Source organism: Cydia fagiglandana, chromosome 27 (genome assembly GCF_963556715.1).
Source record: "Cydia fagiglandana chromosome 27, ilCydFagi1.1, whole genome shotgun sequence".
In the NCBI taxonomy this organism is placed as follows: domain Eukaryota; kingdom Metazoa; phylum Arthropoda; class Insecta; order Lepidoptera; family Tortricidae; genus Cydia; species Cydia fagiglandana.
This window is the reverse complement of record NC_085958.1, coordinates 5,003,882-5,026,424: the sequence shown is the minus strand read 5'-3', so window position 1 is coordinate 5,026,424 and position 22,543 is coordinate 5,003,882. Positions and strand designations below refer to the sequence as shown.

The 22,543-nt window shown below is 38.7% G+C and overlaps 1 protein-coding gene across 1 annotated transcript; it reads right to left on the bottom strand.

Annotated features, from left to right (window-relative positions):
* Window positions 1-6,495: 6,495 nt before the first annotated feature.
* On the bottom strand, window positions 6,496-22,478 carry LOC134677870 (protein PFC0760c-like). The gene is made up of 4 exons (XM_063536300.1): window positions 22,089-22,478; window positions 21,091-21,218; window positions 19,706-19,793; window positions 6,496-7,951 (listed from the first exon to the last, which is right to left on the bottom strand). The coding sequence occupies exons 1-4, from the start codon at window positions 22,297-22,299 to the stop codon at window positions 6,720-6,722; spliced, it is 1,659 nt and encodes a 552-aa protein (XP_063392370.1). The 5' UTR covers window positions 22,300-22,478; the 3' UTR covers window positions 6,496-6,719.
* Window positions 22,479-22,543: the final 65 nt, after the last annotated feature.

Here is a 22,543-nt window from a genome sequence, read left to right as displayed (position 1 = left end):
AGATAAATAAAAAAAATTATTGATGTTATTTTATAGCTTAGTGGGAAGGGATACACCGCAGCGACCGCTTCGCACAAGAGTGGTACAGGGACATACCTGTTTATCAGACTTTAGTTTTTTGTTATAACATTGAAGTTAATGTGTAATTTTTTTATAACAAGTCGTTGAACGTTTTTTTGATAAGAGTTTACCTATATGAATGTAAACCAAACTGAAATTATAATGATAGATTCTAATTCCGGAATAATATCTTCACGCATTAAAAATTCAACCCACGTGTAATTTTCACTAAAACAGTTCCGGTATATTGACTTTATCGACACATGATGCGCAGCTTTAACGTTACGCCAATAAAGTTTACGTACCGACAAGCGCTTACGCCGTTGACCTAGAGACTATTATTACTTGATCCGCGCGGAAACAGTCCTTGTCGATCTGCACTGCGGGCAGTCCATGCGCGCCGTTGTCTTGTATAAAAGACTTCTCGTACAGCCTAGTGCGGCGATATCACGTCTTGAATCGACATTGTTTAGTGGTTGTTTTTTATGTTAAATCCCTATATTTTAAACATTTTCGGGTGTAAAACATATGTTTAATTTTGGCAATTTGGAATTAAATTGAAACAGGATAAGAACAAAGCTAAATTAAAAAGATTTTTACCATAAATTGTAAATATCGATATCACTATTTGCAATCCCTAAACTTTTTATTAGTTGTTTACTTAAAATTTGCTCTGGCGTGTGAGTGAGCGTCTTTGCGGACTAGGTCCGGCGGCCAAAAGGCATACATTATTTGATCGTATAATGTTTTCATCTACCCTCAACGGACTTAAAGGAGCCATTTGAGGGTAGATTTTGTTTACTTTTATTTAAATACCTTTAGATACAGACTATAGTAGCCAGTATTTTGTTAATTACTGGCCACGGTTTGAATGAAAAATGAATTCTATTCACCTATAAACAATTAATTTTAGTATAAGGTGGCTAGTTATTGAAGGGTGGCCGTTATTGACAACTTATTCTAAAATTAATTCTGTTTATAGGTGCATAGAATTCGCTGTTAGTATAAGGTGGCCGGTTAATTCACCGGTGACCAGTAATTGACGATTTACCCCGGTTACCTACATAACGGTACGTATAGACAATATACAGGGTGTTTGGTACATCGTTTGTCAAATTAAAACGGGAGATACCAAACATCCTGTATATAGTAACACCTATAGGTATATGTTACCTACTGCAATTTTCAAGTTAGATCAGAATGGCATTCTAATATGAGAGCGTATCGATTGTATGGAAGCGTTCGTGTAACTTTTTTCTTAATATTTTTGAATTAGTTTAAGTGATCGATTTGCGTGTTAACATTCTTTGATTAAATAAAATAAAAAAAAATTATTAATTAAATTAATTAGGCACATTTTAGCCAACGTATTTGTTAATAATTGTGACGTTATCTATGAAAAGGGACCTTATTGTCGATGGCGCCTACGCCATTATTAACGATGCTCCGATATAAATACAAGTGGCGTGACGCTGAGCGGCGTAAGCGCCATCGACAATAAGGTCCCTTTTCATAGATAATGCCCCTATATGGACTGAACCTTTTTAGGTGCAGGTACCTACATATATTGTTAATTCTAATAATTATATTCTTGTTAGTTGAACCAAGAGAAATCTGCAACAGTTTTTATATCACACGCAGTGCAAGTGTTATTTTAAATGACAATCTTCTGTGAAATTATTCTACTGGTGTATAAATGATACTTGCACTGCGTGTTATCAAAATCGTTGCAGACTTTTCTTGGTCTAACTCTAGTACCTACTCTAGGACTGAACCTTTTTTAAATGTACCTGCGTTGTTAATTCTAATATATTGTTACCTGTTAATAATATATGAATAGTACCTAAGAAATTGTTGTTTTTAATGCAAATAAAGTCATACTTATCTTACCTACATTTTTATCATTCAACAATCTATGTAACAAGTACTTAACCTCCCAGCGATATGAGAAACCAGTCCATATCGTCTTCCTCGCGTTATCCCGGTATATGGGCCTGGGGTCCGCTTGACAACTAATCCCAAGAATTGACATACAATAGGCACTAGTTTTTACGAAAGCGACTGCCATCTGACCATCCAACCCAGAGGGGAAACGGCCTTATTAGGATTAGTCCGGTTACCTCACGATGTTTTCCTTCACCTAAAGAAACGAGCCCATATGATTGTTCGAAATTAATTAATAAAAAATAATAAAATTAAGTATCCTTTGAATATTTTGGTGTCCAAGCCGGCAGAGATATATGAAAACCTTTCAGTGGGTGGGTGGGTGCCAGAGTACTTATACAGGATGGCTAAAAAATAAGTGCATTCCCGTTGCCAGAGAGGTTTTGGGATTATACTGAGCAACTTTTGATATGGGACCAACCCTGAAATCGCGAAAATAAAAGTACCCTCCCCTCCTATAGAAAATAAATCAGCCAAAAAGTATGAATTTTTTTTTTCGCGATTTCGACGTTGGTCCCATAGTAATAGTTATTCAGTATAATCCCAACACTTCCCTGGCAACGGGAATGCACTTATTTTTTAGCCAGCCTGTATATAATAATTTAATAATATTACATAAATATGTTCTATGCATACTTACTAAAAGGGCAATAATCAGTTAGATGGTTTTACGGTACAAAAATAAAACCAATACAATATGTATACGTAAACTTTTACTAAGTATTAAATCAGTACAAAACTAGCCGCCATTTTTACAAAACTTTATATACTACCACCCAATTGCATAGAAGTACATTAATGATACACTATTAGACCTTAATAACACTCATTTTATAACTGCGACTTTTTGAAGCGATTAAAATGCCCCTTAAGGCCGAGCCACACCGGCTTGCGTGTGCGTGACGTGCGCATGTGCGTGCGCTAAAATGTTGGAGACGCACACGCACACGTCACGCAAGCTGTGTGCCATATCTCATAAGTATCTGTATACTACAACGCCGCACGCGCACGTGCACGTCACGCACACGCAGCCGGTGTGCACATGCCTTTAAAGTCGCGCGATTGAATATAGTTCGTTTTTTTAGCATTAGAAAAAGATTACGTGATCTTGACGTGTCTTTTAATTAAAAAACGCTTAGTAAAAATCAGTAACTATTACTTATGAAAGCAAAACAATGTAAATAGTCGTATATGATTCATAATTGTTACATATTTGCCGTGAATTATTTTTCAAAAGTGTTTTTCAATAAAAAGACACGTCAAGATTGTTTACCTTTTTATTAATGCTAAAAAAAAGGAACTGTAGGGGTGGTCGTCATAGAACGAGCCGCCTCGTGAGTAAATTGCCGCGCGAAGCGTCTGCGGGGAGACGTGCCTCGGCGAGGCACATCTACACAGACCGAGCTGCTTCGCGCGGCAATTTCTGTGTAGACCAAAGTGAGTGTAAAGGTGCGTTTTCAATGGATGTCTATGCAACTGGAAGTAAGGCACTACAACTTAAAATTACTATATGCCGTTCGCGGATAAAAGCCCTTTACTTTTACAACATTTCATAACGTCTCGCCACGACGTTGCGCGTCCGGGGGCGGCGGCAGCGGCAACCATAGGCGGGAACGGTTCAATCGCTGTGTCTCGCTCCAAACTATGGTTGCCGCGGCCAGTCACGCTGTCAATGTCAAAGCAACCATAACGCTATGTATTAAAGTTTATATTGGCTCGCTTCTACCAATGACGTTAGCGTTTGTTAAAGTTTAAGGTCTTTTAAATTTGAACGTTAAAATATGTATACTTAAAAGTACGTTAGACAATTATGAATTTGTAAATCGGTGGGTACCAGTCTTTATGTAATACAGTCTTAAGTTTTCATGAATGCTTCTCAATTGACAGTTTTCTGACATGATTTAATTACACAGACAAAACATCCTCCAGACTGAGCATAGTCGCGCTACCCCCTCTGCCATGCATACGGTAGTTCGCTCACCTCGTCCCGCACACCCCCGTATTTTTGGCATCATCGGTTTCATGAAATAATTGCTCTAAACTCGGTCTAGAGGATTCTTAGTCTATGTTTAATTAATTCTGTGTTTTTTTTACTAATTAGTTTTTATTCGAATAAATCACTTCATTTAAAATGCTTAGTCGTGAAATGATATGTCACCATGTTGAATAAAATATATGTAACATTGATAACAAAACTTACCATTTCTAGACATTTTTCTAAGATTAGATAGTGCCTACAACTTTCAAAAAAAAATTGGGATTCAAAAATAATGAAATAATAAGCATGCCAATGATTTCTTTTTAAAATTAATACAACAAAAAGTTAATTATACTTCATCTTAAAATCATTGATTATTGATTTGATTGGTCATAAATTTTATCACAATACATCAACTGTAACTTATAGGTTTGATACACCGTCTAAATTCAAATATATTCAAAATCATATCAGAAAACTTGTAAAATCAAAACATTTTGCGGTGAATAGGTTTAAACCATTATGAGATCAGTTAATTGATGATAATGACATGATTTATATGATTCTGTCCAATCTATCTTAATTAATGTTATAAGCAATATTAATATTTACACTAAAATGAGCGTTTTCCAAAAAAAGTGTACATTTCATTAATGTCTTCAAAATATTGACTTCTTGGGCTCATTTTACTCAGAATCATTTGTACATTCAGGCCTCATACATGAAAATGTGTCCCAAAATTTTGTATGATTTTTTTTCCGGTGCGTCACGTTCATACAAATAAAAAAAAATGTCATACAAGAATGTAACGATCTGGAAAGACAATTTTTTCATGTATGAGGCGTGAATGCACAAATGATTCTGAGTAAAATGAGCCCAAGAAGTCAACATTTAGAAGACATGAATGAAATGTACACTTTTTTTGGAAAACGCTCAAATACGTTTTAATTGTACGTAATATTTATAACTGCTGACAAACTCTTATTTTAGTCTCTTGGGTTACACTTAAAATTATGATTTCATTTGTTCCTTCAATTATATGAACACGATTTTAAGAGGAATAAACATATTAGTTCGTTTTTTTAGCATTAGAAAGAACTTGGAAGAAGGTAAGCGATCTTGAGATGTCTTTTAATTGAAAAACGTTTTTTAAAAATCAGTAACTATTACTTATGAAAGCAGAAGAGTATAAATGATCGTATTAGATTCATAATTGTTACATATTTAACGTAACTTATTTTTAAAATGTGTTTTTCAATTAAAAGACATGTAGAGATTGTTTAATAATGCTAAAAAAAAACGAACTATAGGTAAACATAAAAACCTTCTGTCTCTCTCTACTTCTCTAGGTACATTTGAAGATATTAATATTTTCAAGCCTCAAAATGCGATCAAGATTGTCACAGATTAACATATAGACGGTCAAGCACATCTTTTCAGTAGAAAAAGGCGCGAAATTCAAATTTTCTATGAGACGATATCCCTTCGCGCCTACATTTTTCAAATGTGCCGCCTTTTTCTACTGACAAGATTTGTTTGACCAACTATACTTATACTATTTATTCATACATCAGCAAAAGGACCATGCGTCAAAATTGTCCCAAAACTAACAGAGTTGAGAGTTAGGCCATTAGATAGGTATTTCTCTGTACTTCATTTCGTTCTGTGGGCACCAAGCGGAATTCCATTGCAGAACTGAGATACTGGTATTTTAGTCAAAACGTCGTAACCCTTATTACCTAAGCAATAGAGTCCACTGCCGGGCGAGCGCGGCAATTCATTCAGTGTGCTCGCCCGGCGATGTGCGAACATCTACCCTGCAGCAAATAATTTACTTACTTGGACCCTATTGCCAAGGTAATAAGGGTGACGACATTTTTTCTAAAATACCAATATCTCAGTTCTGCAATGGAATTCCGCTTGGTGCCCATAGAACGAAATGAAGTACAGAGAAATACCTGTCTAATGACCTAACTCTCAACTCTGTTGGTTTTGGGGCAAGGCTCCATACAAATGGTCCCATGGTCCTTTGATAATTAATGGAAATGTATGGGGACACCCGGAAAATCTAAATATAAGTTACACCTCAATACTAAAACTAATCCACTTATAAACAAAATATACATTATCATAAGCAGTCTGTAAGGCGGGTATATGATCTTAAGTCTCGTTAGTAACCAGTTTTTATCAAAACGACAAAGATTCTTGATAAACTGTGATTCAAATTTAAAATTACAACTGACAGACATACAAAATCGAAGAAATAAACATTCCGTTCAAAAATATCTTCAATACATTGACCCGACGAATTTTTCTTAGTACATTTGTCACAGCCGCCGAGATACGTCGAAAGCCTCCTCCACACTCGTGCGCGAATCGCGGCGCGAATCCGCGAACGCAAGTGTGGCGTCGATTTTCGCAGACAGCGAAATCGACTCCACACTCGCGTTCGCGGCTTCGCCCGCGTTTCACGCGCATAGTCTGGAGGGGGCTAAATACTGGATATTGAAATGTTATGGATTGGATATGTCAGTGTCAAACAAGTGTCAAAAGTGACGTTTTTGTTTGAAGAAACGTCAATTTTCTCGTCTCGTCACTGATCCATATAATTTCAATATCTAGTATTTGACGTATCTCACTGTTCGAATACGGCTGTTGGTATACTTTGCCTGCTTGTTAAGTGACCAAAATGGTTAATGTTGTCATTTATACAAGTAAAAAGATTTAATTCATAACCTCAAGTTTCTAATTCTATTCTAATTAACTCTGTAACTACATCACTATCACATTCAGGATTAGCCTGATCTAACTTACCATCATCATTGAACATTTCTTGTCTGTCATTGTCATTTATTTCATCATTTGGCTTGTGATCATCTATAAAAGCCTCCTTATTTCCATTATTTGCCGTATTATCTGTTCTCATGTTTTCATCATCAGATTCTCTTGCTGTATCATCAACTATGTTATCATCTGTATTCACGTGATTTTCATCCACTATGGTTTCTTTGTTTTCTTCTATGCTTGTTTCATCATCAAGCATTTTTGTTTCATTTGAATTCTCATTACATTTATGAACTGCTGCTTCAGTCTGCGTTTCAATACTCTCATCTTTTTCAGACTCAATTCTGTCATTACTTTCTGTACAATTTTCATGATTATTTAAAGTTTCGTGTATTTTTTCAGTACTTTCCATCTCATCGTTTCCATGATTCGAAGCCTCGTGTATTTCTTTTATAGATTCATTATCATTCATAATTTTATCATCACTTTGGTTTTCATCTTTCATTGAATCATCACCATTGACATTAGAAAAGACGTGATTTTCATCTACAGGCGTTTCTATTCGACTTACACACGCCGTGACTTGAACTTTAAATCTGTCATGTACATTTTCATCTTTTACATCATTTTCATCCATTGGCTTTTCATCTTCATTCGTATCTATGCACATACTTTCTTCATCCGTATCTTCACATTCTTTATTTTCCTCTTTTGTCTCATTTTCACAATCAGAACCATCTTCGTTATCATCATTATTTTCATCTGCTTCTCTATTGCCTTGACTTGTTAACATAGATGATAATGTCCTTATATACGCCTCCATATTAGAAGCTAACGCTGCCATGATCTGGTTCTCAACTGTCAATATATTTGACATATTCGATTCTGGTTCAAGTCTCATACTAGACTTTAGCAGATTAGCTAAAATCGGATTAGCTCTTAGTGTTTCTTCTCGGTCTTGAATATTAGTGCTATAGTTTTCTTTTTCTAGTTGTGTGGTGTTCTTATGGGTCCTTTTGTGGAGTATGAACACATCGGGATCTTTAAAGCATTTTGAGCATTCGTGGCATTTATAAGTGACCTCTTTAGGATGTTCTGCATCTCTTCGTAGTAGGAGTTCTATCTCAGAGAGAGAACTGCTCGAGGGGCTTGGATTCGTTGATTCAGGCAACGGAGTTGGTTGATCTGCAAATCGAAAATACTCTTTTTATACTTCCTAAATGTTATTAACTATTGAAGCGCTGGTAGCCTAGCTGTAAGAGCGTGCGACTTGCAAACCAGAGGTTGCGGGTTAAAACCCCGGACCCAATGAGTTTTGGGAATTTATGTATGAAATATCGTTTGATATTTACCAGTCGCTTTTCGGTGAAGGAAAACATCGTGAGGAAACGGGACTAATCCCAATTAGGTCTAGAGTGCTATTACATTTCGGGGTTGAGCGAGTTTAGGTATTTTACGCGCTGCGGCAGGCCGTGCGAGCTCAGTATTCCGATCCCTTCTACCACACTCGCACTACAATGATGGATTAAACATTCTTGATCCTTCGCGAAGCATATTGAAATCAACCATAACAACACTAACTGTACTTAACTTATAAAGTCCTAAAACTGTTATTTGGTAAGTACGAAAATACTAAATGCAGTGCAAATGTACATAGGGGCTGTTCATAAATTACGTCATCTATTTTTGACCCCCCCATCCCTCAAATCATCCAAAAATCATGCTTCGGATGACTCTGTTTCCTCCTACGTCATGCTACCATCATCCGATGTCCAGACCCCCCCCCTCCTCCCATTTGAAACGACGTAATTTATGAATAGCCCCATACTCGTACTTATGAACGTATATTACTCGAAAGAAATGATAGGTACTCGCTTATTTACAAGAAACAAGTTACAAGAAACTGAAGATACACAGGGTCTGATGATGGAGCTGGAAGGTGGCCACGGGTACCAGTCTATCATGTTACTAAACCACTTCGTGTTTGGGCTCGTTTGATTCGTCTCAACAAGATCTTTGACACTGAAGATACACAGGGTCTGATGATGTAGCTGGAAGGACGCCACGGGTACCAGTATCTCATGTAACTAAACAATTTCGTGTTTGGGCTCGTTTGATTCGTCTCAACAAGATCTTTGACACAAGACAGTACTCAGGGTCTGATGATGGAGCTGGAAGTTGGTTACCGGTACCAATCAACCATAAAACTAAACCACTTCATATTTAGGCTCGTTTGACTAGTCTCAACAAGATATTTGACACTAGGTGATACTCAGAGTCTGATGATGGAGCCGGAAGGTGGTCACCGGTACCAATCAACCATGCAACTAAACCACTTCATGTTTAGGCTCGTTTGATTAGTCTCAACAAGATCTTTGACACTAGGTGATACTCAGAGTCTGATGATGGAGTTGGAAGGTGGTCACCGGTACCAATCAACCATGCAACTAAACCACTTCGTGTTTAGGCTCGTTTGATTCGTCTCAACAAGATCTTTGACACTAGGTGATAAACCAAACACGAAGCCCAAACACGAAGTGGTTCAGTTATGTGATAGACTGGTACCCGTCGCCACCTTCGAGCTCCATCATCAGACCCTGAGTAGTATCTTGTGTCAAAGATCTTGTTGCGACGAATCAAACGAGCCCAAACACGAAGTGGTTCAGTTACATGGTAGACATGGTACCCGTGGCCACAGTCCAGCTCCATCATCAGACCCTGAGTACTAACTTGTGTCCAAGGTCTTGTTGAGACGGATCAAACGAGCCCAAACATGAAGTGGTTCAGTTACATGATAGCAGTGTTGGCAAAACATCAATTCGAATTGACGATTGAGAATTGACCGATCAATTCGAATTGAGGATTGACGAAACTAATTCTAAATCTACTGATTGAAGATTGACGATTACTAATCGTTAATTCGAATTGATCGGTCAATCCTCAATCGTCAATTCAGATTGACGATTACTTTGTATGTACCTACCTAATGTCCTTTTTATTTAGGCCATTTTTGTGAAACTGACCAAATGCGTTCAAAAGCGGTGTCTGAGTTTACCAAAGGTTCCGAAACATGTTTCCGACGGCTATATGAAGGATGTCCTTTTTGGAACATTTTCGGGACTTTCCTTGAAATTAACCGATAGCGTTCAAAATCGATATCTGAGGTGCCCAAAGGTTTCGAAACTTGTTTCCGAGGGAAATATTGAGAGATGTCCTTTTTTGGGACATTTCTAGAAATTACCCGATTGCGTTTAAAATCGATATCTGAGGTAAACAGAGGTTTCTAAACATTTTTTCAACTGCAATATTGAAAGGTGTCCTGTTTTGGGACATTTTAGTGACATTCTTTGAAAGTGACTGATTGCATTCAAAATCGATATCTGAGGTGCAAAATATGGTTTCACCGGCAATATTTAGATTCTACACTTTAGCCGCGTACTTACTTTACTACCTGCATTACGCCACCCTGCTGAAAAAAGGTCATTTCTCGGTATTGCCGTCAGAAACATGTTTCGAAACCTTTGGGCACCTCAGATATTGATTTTGAACGCAATCGGTTAATTGGAAGAAATGTCCCATAAATGTCCAGAAAAAAAGGAAACTCCGTCTGTATTGCCGTCGGAAACATGTTACGGAACCTTTGGAAATCTCAGATATCGTTTTAAAGTGCCAACGATCAATTTAAAAAAATGTCCCGAAATGGAAGCGACATCCTTCAATACTGACGTCAGAAACATTTTTCGGGACCTATGGTCGACATCGATTACGAATATGAACGTAATTGGCCAATTTCGAAAAATGTCCCTAAAAAGGACATCAGTCAATACTGACATCAGGAACATGTTTTCGAACCTCTGGGAACCTCAGATATCGACTTTAAGTCCAGTAAGTAAGTCCCTAAAAAGGACACCTTTGAAAACTAATCTTAGGGAAAGGAAAGGGACCCTAGGTTAATCTAGATTGAGAATTGATTTAATCCGAATTGAGGATTGATGCGTTAATTCCAATTGATACAATCGGATTGACGCGTCAATCAGAATTAAATCAATTCGAATTGATAAATTCGGATTGACGCGTCAATTCGATTGATCAATCCGAATTGATTTAGTTCAGATTGATGCCAACACTGCATGATAGACAGGTACCCGTCGCCACCTTCGAGCTCCATCATCAGATCCTGAGTACTATCTTGTGTCAAAGATCTTGTTGAGATGAATAAAACGTGTCTAAACACTAAGTGGTTCAGTTACATGATAGACTGGGACCCGTGGCCACCTTTCAGCTCCATAATCAAACCTTGTGTATCTTCAGTATCAAAGATCTCCTTGAGACTAATCAAACGAGCCCAAGCACGAAGTGGTTTAGTTGCATGGTTGATTGGTACCGGTGACCACCTTCCGGCTCCATCATCAGACCCTGAGTACTATCTTGTGTCAAAGATCTTGTTGAGACGAATAAAACGAGCCTGAACACGAAATGGTTTTGTTGCACGGTTGATTGGTACCGGTGACCACCTTCCGGCTCCATCATCAAACCCTGAGTACTATCATGTGTCAAAGATCTTGTTGAGACGAATAAAACGAGCCTAAACACGAAGTGGTTTAGTTGCACGGTTGATTGGTACCGGTGACCACCTTCCGGCTCCATCATCAGACCCTGAGTACTATCTTGTGTCAAAGATCTTGTTGAGACAAATCAAACGAGCCCAAACACGAAGTGGTTTAGTTGCATGGTTGATTGGTACCGGTGACCACCTTCCGGCTCCATCATCAGACCCTGAGTACTATCTTGTGTCAAAGATCTTGTTGAGACGAATCAAACGAGCCCAAACACGAAATGGTTTTGTTGCACGGTTGATTGGTACCGGTGACCACCTTCCGGCTCCATCATCAAACCCTGAGTACTATCATGTGTCAAAGATCTTGTTGAGACGAATAAAACGAGCCTAAACACGAAGTGGTTTAGTTGCACGGTTGATTGGTACCGGTGACCACCTTCCGGCTCCATCATCAGACCCTGAGTACTATCTTGTGTCAAAGATCTTGTTGAGACAAATCAAACGAGCCCAAACACGAAGTGGTTTAGTTGCATGGTTGATTGGTACCGGTGACCACCTTCCGGCTCCATCATCAGACCCTGAGTACTATCATGTGTCAAAGATCTTGTTGAGACGAATCAAACGAGCCCAAACACGAAATGGTTTAGTTGCATGGTTGATTAGTACCGGTGACCACATTCCGGCTCCATCATCAGACCCTGAGTACTATCTTGTGTCAAAGATCTTGTTGAGACGAATAAAACGAGCCTAAACACGAAGTGGTTTAGTTGCATGGTTGATTGGTACTGGTGACCACCTTCCGGCTCCATCATCAGACCCTGAGTACTATCTTAAGTCAAAGATCTTGTTGAGCCGAATCAAACGAGCCCAAACACGAAGTGGTTTAGTTGCATGGTTGATTGGTACCGGCGACCACCTTCCGGCTCCATCATCAGACCCTGAGTACTATTTTGTGTCAAAGATCTTGTTAAGACGAATAAAACGAGCCTAAACACGAAGTGGTTTAGTTGCATGGTTGATTGGTACCGGTGACCACCTTCCTGCTCCATCATCAGACCCTGAGTACTATCTTGTGTCAGAGATCTTGTTGAGACGAATCAAACGAGCCCAAACACGAAGTGGTTTGGTTGCATGGTTGATTGGTACCGGTGACCACCTTCCGGCTCCATCATCAGACCCTGAGTACTATCTTGTGTCAAAGATCTTGTTGAGACGAATAAAATGAGCCTAAATACGAAGTGGTTTAGTTGCATGGTTGACTGGTACTGGTGACCACCTTCCGGCTCCATCGTCAGACCCTGAGTACTATCTTAAGTCAAAGATCTTGTTGAGCCGAATCAAACGTGCCCAAACACGAAGTGGTTTAGTTGCATGGTTGATTGGTACCGGTGACCACCTTCCGGCTCCATCATCAGACCCTGAGTACTATCTTGAGTCAAATAAATACATATAGAATGTCAGGTCGTTTCAAATATTTTTAATCCTGTCCGCTAGTTTATTAAACTGTACCATTATAAATTATAATACTATAAAAACAGTGCTAGGATCAAAGTCTCTCGTTGCGGTTTACACGCACACAGTTTAGCGTTTTACACGGCGCCCGCCGCACACAATGATAAAAAACCTCGTCGTCGCCGTTGAAAATGTGCGGAGCCGACCGACACACGTCCTGCCTGTACAAGCTCTGCCGCGGCACTGAGCTGGCGAGCGCGCGTCATCGGTAATATAGAGTAGTTTTCAAAAAATTGCCAAAAAATTATAGTAGAATTTCATAAACACTAATGTATACCAACAGTATAAGCAAACGTTGCAGATTGCTTGAGTATGAAAATGACTTCGATATTAAGTAGATTTTCGTAGAAATTGACACTTGTTTCGGAGAGAAAATTGAGTTCGTTTTACTTTGGTTTTCTCTTTTTCAAAGGTATGTAGGAAAAATATCGTTTGATATGCCTAAAGTACAGGGTATTAGTAATACAAAATAGCCAGGTTTAGCAGAGTAAACTTCTCAACATTTCCAAATAAGAGCTTGCCGTTCAGTGCTTCACGGGGTTTTTCGGAAACGACCATCAGAAAAAAATTCATTACTAATTTAATAAGTCCTTTTTCTAATATTTACAACGATATTTTAAAAGATAAGAAGACGCTTTTACTGGAACAAGTACTCATTGTTTCTAATAATGAGCACAAAGTCCTGAATTTCGTCGACTAGTATCATCAATTTTGCATTATTTCGACTTTTCTTGTAAGAGCGCTCTTAAGAGTGCTATTACATTTCGGGGTTGAGCGAGTTTAGGTATTTTACGCGCTGCGGCAGGCCGTGCGAGCTCAGTATTCCGATCCCTTCTACCACACTCGCACTACAATTATGGATTAAACATTCTTGATCCATCGCGAAGCATATTGAAATCAACCATAACAACACTAACTGTACTTAACTTATAAAGTCCTAAAACTGTTATTTGGTAAGTACGAAAATACTAAATGCAGTGCAAATGTACATAGGGGCTGTTCATAAATTACGTCATCTATTTTTGACCCCCCCCCATCCCTCAAATCATCTAAAAATCATGCTTCGGATGACTCTGTTTCCTCCTACGTCATGCTACCATCATCCGATGTCCAGACCCCCCCCCCTCCTCCCATTTGAAACGACGTAATTTATGAATAGCCCCATACTCGTACTTATGAACGTATATTACTCGAAAGAAATTATAGGTACTCGCTTATTTACAAGAAACAAGTTACAAGAAACTGAAGATACACAGGGTCTGATGATGGAGCTGGAAGGTGGCCACGGGTACCAGTCTATCATGTAACTAAACCACTTCGTGTTTGGGCTCGTTTGATTCGTCTCAACAAGATCTTTGACACTGAAGATACACAGTGTCTGATGATGGAGCTGGAAGGTGGCCACGGGTACCAGTCTATCATGTAACTAAACAATTTCGTGTTTGGGCTCGTTTAATTCGTCTCAACAAGATCTTTGACACAAGACAGTACTCAGGGTCTGATGATGGAGCTGGAAGGTGGTCACCATTACCAATCAACCATACAACTAAACCACATTATACATCTCTAAGGATAACTTGATAAACTATATAATCTTATAGTTCTGACACCTAGAGACATTTACACCTCTAAATATTATAGATTTTTTGTGTGTGTTTTTTTATCTGTATTTTGTATGTAATTCGACATTAAGAGACCATATACATCTCTTAGTAATTGTAATACGTTAGATTGAATTGTTAGTTTTAATTTATAAAATTGTTGATGTTATTATTTTTGCTTTTATGTAAATTCAATGTTGACGTGTAAAAGTGCCCTTGTGGCCTATTTGCTGAATAAATGTTGATATTTGATATTTGATATTTGATATACATCGTGTTTAGGCTCGTTTTATTTATCTCAACAAGATCTTTGACACTAGGTGATACTCAGAGTCTGATGATGGAGCTGGAAGTTGGTTACCGCTACCAATCAACCATGCAACTAAACCACTTCATGTTTAAGCTAGTTTGACTAGTCTTAACAAGATCTTTGACACTAGGTGATACTCAGAGTCTGATGATGGAGCCGGAAGGTGGTCACCGGTACCAATCAACCATGCAACTAAACCACTTCATGTTTAGGCTCTTTTGATTAGTCTCAACAAGATCTTTGACACTAGGTGATACTCAGAGTCTGATGATGGAGCTGGAAGGTGGTCACCGGTACCAATCAACCATGCAACTAAACCACTTCGTGTTTAGGCTCGTTTGATTCGTCTCAACAAGATGTTTGACACTAGGTGATAAACCAAACACGAAGCCCAAACACGAAGTGGTTCAGTTATGTGATAGACTGATACCCGTCGCCACCTTCGAGCTCCATCATCAGACCCTGAGTAGTATCTTGTGTCAAAGATCTTGTTGCGACGAATCAAACGAGCCCAAACACGAAGTGGTTCAGTTACATGGTAGACTGGTACCCGTGGCCACAGTCCAGCTCCATCATCAGACCCTGAGTACTAACTTGTGTCCAAGGTCTTGTTGAGACGAATCAAACGAGCCCAAACATGAAGTGGTTCAGTTACATGATAGCAGTGTTGGCAAAAAATCAATTCGAATTGACGATTGAGAATTGACCGATCAATTCGAATTGACGATTGACGAAACTAATTCTAAATCTACTGATTGAAGATTGACGATTACTAATCGTTAATTCAAATTGATCGGTCAATCCTCAATCGTCAATTCGGATTGACGATTACTTTGTATGTACCTACCTAATGTCCTTTTTATTTAGGCCATTTTTGTGAAACTGACCAAATGCGTTCAAAAGCGGTGTCTGAGTTTACCAAAGGTTCCGAAACATGTTTCCGACGGCTATATGAAGGATGTCCTTTTTGGAACATTTTCGGGACTTTCCTTAAAATTAACCGATAGCGTTCAAAATCGATATCTGAGGTGCCCAAAGGTTTCGAAACTTGTTTCCGAGGGAAATATTGAGAGATGTCCTTTTTTGAGACATTTCTAGAAATTACCCGATTGCGTTTAAAATCGATATCTGAGGTAAACAGACGTTTCTAAACATTTTTTCAACTGCAATATTGAAAGGTGTCCTGTTTTGGGACATTTTAGTGACATTCTTTGAAAGTGACTGATTGCATTCAAATCGATATCTGAGGTGCAAAATATGGTTTCAACGGCAATATTTAGATTCTACACTTTAGCCGCGTACTTACTTTACTACCTGCATTACACCACCCTGCTGAAAAAAGGTCATTTCTCGGTATTGCCGTCAGAAACATGTCTCGAAACCTTTGGGCACCTCAGATATCGATTTTGAACGCAATCGGTTAATTGGAAGAAATGTCCCATAAATGTCCAGAAAAAAAAGGAAACTCCGTCTGTATTGCCGTCGGAAACATGTTACGGAACCTTTGGAAATCTCAGATATCGTTTTAAAGTGCCAACGATCAATTTAAAAAAATGTCCCGAAATGAAAGGGACATCCTTCAATACTGACGCGCGAAACATTTTTCGGGACCTATGGTCGACATCGATTACGAATATGAACGTAATTGGCCAATTTCGAAAAATGTCCCTAAAAGGGACATCAGTCAATACTGACATTAGGAACATGTTTTCGAACCTCTGGGAACCTCAGATATCGACTTTAAGTCCAGTAAGTAAGTGCTTAAAAAGGACACCTTTGAAAACTAATCTTAGGGAAGGGAAAGGGACCCTAGGTTAATCTAGATTGAGAATTGATTTAATCCGAATTGAGGATTGATGCGTTAATTCCAATTGATTCAATCGGATTGACGCGTCAATCAGAATTAAATCAATTCGAATTGATCAATTCGGATTGATCAATTTGGATTGACGCGGCAATTCGATTGATCAATCCGGATTGATTTAGTTCAGATTGATGCCAACACTGCATGATAGACAGGTACCCGTCGCCACCTTCGAGCTCCATCATCAGATCCTGAGTACTATCTTGTGTCAAAGATCTTGTCGAGATGAATAAAACGTGCCTAAACACGAAGTGGTTCAGTTACATGATAGACTGGTACCCGTGGCCACCTTTCAGCTCCATAATCAAACCTTGTGTATCTTCAGTGTCAAAGATCTTGTTGAGACTAATCAAACGAGCCCAAACACGAAGTGGTTTAGTTGCATGGTTGATTGGTACCGGTGACCACCTTCCGGCTCCATCATCAGACCCTGAGTACTATCTTGTGTCAAAGATCTTGTTGAGACGAATAAAACGAGCCTAAACACGAAGTGGTTTCGTTGCACGGTTGATTGGTACCGGTGACCACCTTCCGGCTCCATCATCAGACCCTGAGTACTATCTTGTGTCAAAGATCTTGTTGAGACGAATAAAACGAGCCTAAACACGAAGTGGTTTAGTTGCATGGTTAATTGGTACTGGTGACCACCTTCCGGCTCCATCATCAGACCCTGAGTACTATCTTAAGTCAAAGATCTTGTTGAGCCGAATCAAACAAGCCCAAACACGAAGTGGTTTAGTTGCATGGTTTATTGGTACCGGTGACCACCTTCCGGCTCCATCATCAGACCCTGAGTACTATTTTGTGTCAAAGATCTTGTTAAGACGAATAAAACGAGCCTAAACACGAAGTGGTTTAGTTGCATGGTTGATTGGTACCGGTGACCACCTTCCGGCTCCATCATCAGACCCTGAGTACTATCTTGTGTCAAAGATCTTGTTGAGACGAATCAAACGAGCCCAAACACGAAGTGGTTTAGTTGCATGGTTGATTGGAACCGGTGACCACCTTCCGGCTCCATCATCAGACCCTGAGTACTATCTCGTGTCAAAGATCTTGTTGAGACGAATCAAACGAGCCCAAACACGAAGTGGTTTAGTTGCATGGTTGATTGGTACCGGTGACCACCTTCCGGCTCCATCATCAGACCCTGAGTACTATCTTGTGTCAAAGATCTTGTTGAGCCGAATCAAACGAGCCCAAACACGAAGTGGTTTAGTTGCATGGTTGATTGGTACCGGTGACCACCTTCCGGCTCCATCATCAGACCCTGAGTACTATTTTGTGTCAAAGATCTTGTTAAGACGAATAAAACGAGCCTAAACACGAAGTGGTTTAGTTGCATGGTTGACTGGTACTGGTGACCAACTTCCGGCTCCATCATCAGACCCTGAGTACTATCTTAAGTCAAAGATCTTGTTGAGCCGAATCAAACGTGCCCAAACACGAAGTGGTTTAGTTGCATGGTTGATTGGTACCAGTGACCACCTTCCGGCTCCATCATCAGACCCTGAGTACTATCTTGTGTCAAAGATCTTGTTGAGATGAATAAAACGAGCCTAAACACAAAGTGGTTTAGTTGCATGGTTGATTGGTACCGGTGACCACCTTCCGGCTCCATCATCAGACCCTGAGTACTATCTTGAGTCAAATAAATACATATAGAATGTCAGGTCGTTTCAAATATTTTTAATCCTGTCCGGTAGTTTATTAAACTGTACCATTATAAATTATAATACTATAAAAACAGTGCTAGGATCAAAGTCTCTCGTTGCGGTTTACACGCACACAGTATAGCGTTTTACACGGCGCCCGCCGCACACAATGATAAAAAACCTCGTCGTCGCCGTTGAAAATGTGCGGAGCCGACCGACACACGTCCTGCCTGTACAAGCTCTGCCGCGGCACTGAGCTGGCGAGCGCGCGTCATCGGTAATATAGAGTAGTTTTCAAAAAATTGCCAAAAAATTATAGTAGAATTTCATAAACACTAATGTATACCAACAGTATAAGCAAACGTTGCAGATTGCTTGAGTATGAAAATGACTTCGATATTAAGTAGATTTTCGTAGAAATTGACACTTGTTTCGGAGAGAAAATTGAGTTCGTTTTACTTTGATTTTCTCTTTCTCAAAGGTATGTAGGAAAAATATCGTTTGATATGCCTAAAGTACAGGGTATTAGTAATACAAAATAGCCAGGTTTAGCAGAGTAAACTTCTCAACATTTCCAAATAAGAGCTTGCCGTTCAGTGCTTCACGGGGTTTTTCGGAAACGACCATCAGAAAAAAATTCATTACTAATTTAATAAGTCCTTTTTCTAATATTTACAACGATATTTAAAAAGATAAGAAGACGCTTTTACTGGAACAAGTATTCATTGTTTCTAATAATGAGCACAAAGTCCTGAATTTCGTCGACTAGTATCATCAAATTTGCATTATTTCGACTTTTCTTGTAAGAGCGCTCTTAAGGTTGGTAGGTCAAGATGGCAATCGCTTTCGTAAAAACTAGTGACTATGTCAATTCTACAACTAAACCCAAAGGGTAAAAAGCCCTTTAACCTTTGAACGCCAAACAGCGCGTCCATTTGCCGTGCCACTGACGCCACGGGCGTAAAATTTAGTTTTGTGAATAAATAATGCCAACCTAAAAGTGGGGTGTTTTTCAGTAGATTTTCATGAAAAAACGTACGACGTCAAATGCCGTCTTAGGCGTCGTTGTCACGATTTTGCGTTGATGTCAATTGCCGTCTGTGGCGTTCAAAAGATTAATTGGATCTGCCTATAGTTCGTTTTTTTTTAGCATTAGAAATAAGGTAAACAATCTTGATGTGTCTTTTAATTGAAAAACACATTTTAAAAATAAGTTACTGCAAATATGTAACAATTATGAATCTAATATGATCATTTATATTCTTCTGCTTTGATAAGTAGTAGTTATTGATTTTTAAAAAGCGTTTTTCCATTAAAAGACATATCAAGATCGCTTCTTCCAAGTTCTTTCAAATGCTAAATAAGTGTTCCGTGAGCAAAGTTTTGTACGGAACACTAAAAACGAACTATAAGTGGGATAGAAAGTGGGTGTTCCTTACCGCTCGCAGCGTGGGAGTCGGACGCGCCGGCGGCCTGCATAGCCAGCATCGTCTGCATGTATATGGCTTGGGCCATTTGTTGTTGCACCTGTAACAAATGCTATATGTTTATATCACAGTCATCTCAACTATTTTTATAGTAAAAATAGTTGAGATGACTATAGTAAAAATAGTTGGAGGAGGCCTTTTGCCAATAAATGGCACAGACAGGGAAAAAAAATACGCAACTGTAAAAAAAAACCGGCCAAGTGCGAGTCGGACTCGCGTTCCAAGGGTTCCGTACATTACTAAATTTTTAACAATATATTTTTTTATATATGTGAAACGCGAGTGAATTGCCTTTAAAAAACCAGTAGGGGTCGGATCAAAAACTAAGTAATTGGTCCGACTCACGCTTGACTACAAATTTCTAATAGGTTTTCCTGTGATCTATAGGTAAAGACCTATTTTATGTATTTTTTTTTTCAAAATTTTAGACCCAGTAGTTTCGGAGATAAAGGGGGGGGAATGGTAATGTTTTGCCTATTTTCTTGAATTACTTCTAAACTGTTTATTCTAAAATTATAAAAAAAATATGTTTGAGATTCTCACATTGAGCTCTTTCATTTGATATGTAACACGATATAGTCTGAAAAACTTTATTTTTTGATTTTCTCATTTACCCCCCAAAAGTGGCCCCCATGTTCAAAATTCATTTGTTTACGTTACATGTCCGTCTTTGGGTCATAAACCTACATATGTGTACCAAATTTCAACTTAATTGGTCCAGTAGTTTCGGAGAAAATAGGCTGTGACAGACGGACGGACAGACAGACAGACAGACGCACGAGTGATCCTATAAGGGTTCCGTTTTTTTCCTTTTGAGGTACGGAACCCTAAAAATGAAATTTACTGTCTGAAATAAAGGATTATTACATTATTACGTCTCAACTATTTTATGGAGCACACTATGGGGCCCGGCAGTGGCGGCGTATCAGACATATCCATAGGCAAGCCGGGGCTAATTTGGCTTACATATTTTTTTTACAACTCTGCTCAAATGTCCAAAAACAGGCAAGCCGGTGGGAATCGGCTTTTATGGAGGCGCCGCCACTGGGCCCGGCCAAGCCACATATTTTTGCTGTTTGTGTGTAGAGTTTGTGAAGTTAGGGCTTGTAGAGTTAGATTAGAAGCTTGGCTCTACAAGAGATCTGATAACTTTTTGACAGTTTTTGACGCCTTATGGTTTCGTCTTGGCAACATTTTACATCAAAATGTTTTTGGTGGAATTTCATTCAGAGACAAAAGAAATGCTACTTTGTTAATTTTAATGATGATCAAAATTCCATTGGAACAGTACATCGTAATGTACATTGGGTGGCACAAGGTTATTGTTCTGCTCTTACCATAGGATCTGTAAGTGTAGGTTGACTGGGCACCCAGCATCCAGGGGATTGCCTTGTGTAGGGCACCGGGGACTCCGAGGGAAGGTTCTGCGACGGGATGGCATCCTTCCGGAGAGTTCTCCACTGTCCTGTAACAATACCCACATTGATAATATGATAAATACTGGCAGTTACATTTTATATTGTTGAAACAGAGATATTAATTTTAAAAAGACAGAAAATTCTAAAGTTAGGATAGGAAAAACATAATAGGTTAATTCGCCAGTAACTGGCCACCCTAAAATGAAAATTAATTATATTTATATAATGAATTATAAACATTTGCATATTTTTTTGCATAAATGCTTTACAATATTGTTATGTACTTAATAAGTAAGGGTCAATCTTTTGGTGTAGTTTAATTAAAGCATGCAACCACCTCTTTATAAGTTTGTTTTTAAAATAAATAAACTATATTAGCATTGCAATTTGATCATAATTTTGAACCTATGTATGCATCAAAGTAAATCTATACATCAGATGATACAAAGTAACATTACATGACTTAATATTGAGTACAGTTAACCCTATGCTCCCTTTATAGGTGCAAACAACTTTTTAATTAACAGGTTTTTACTGACAAGCACCTAGCTATATTAGGTACACCTAAATAACAATCATAATGGTATATTAATGTATGAGATGTACAATACCTACATGTAGCCAGTTATAACCACATGTAGCTGAGTATACTCAGAAGATACAGCTAAAGAGTTAGGCAGTGGCCTTAGAAGGATATGATAAAGAAGAGGAATCAGTAGATGCATTTAGAATGCATAGGTATGTCTATGATCGGTCCATTTACTGTTCTGTTTGCATGTTATTGACTATGGCAATTAACATAGTATCCTAATTCTGAACTCTAAGTACATATTTAGTAGCAAAACAAACTAATTACAAGATGCCGTGGTATTTAAACAAGATAAATGAGATAACGACGTTCGTTTTTCTCGTCTTACCCTTATTTTTTCCCACGCTTGTTATAGTGTAATCCTCCGGCTTGAAATGCAAACTGCACACTTTGGAGTACTTAGTGTAAGGCTTTCCTCTCTTCAGTATGCGATTCCATAGCTTGGCGAGCTCCTCGTCTCTTGGAAATTGATGAAACGATACATTCTTGGCTTTGCCGGCCATCGATGTACAACGCGGCACTGTGCAGTAATATGGCATCTTGGCGCTAGCTGGAACGGCGCATCAGCTCAGTAATTATCATAGTTGTGTTATGCTCGCATTGTTGATACGGTACAGGTGGAATACTTATAAAAACAAACAAAACTTCGCGCACAAACACCAAGCGCCGACATGATCAAAATAAAGAAAAAACATCCAGTGTTACCAGAAAAAATAATTAGTCATTTGTAGAAAATGTTGTCTATGGAATCGAAGCTTGCTTTCACGATAATCGATTATTTGT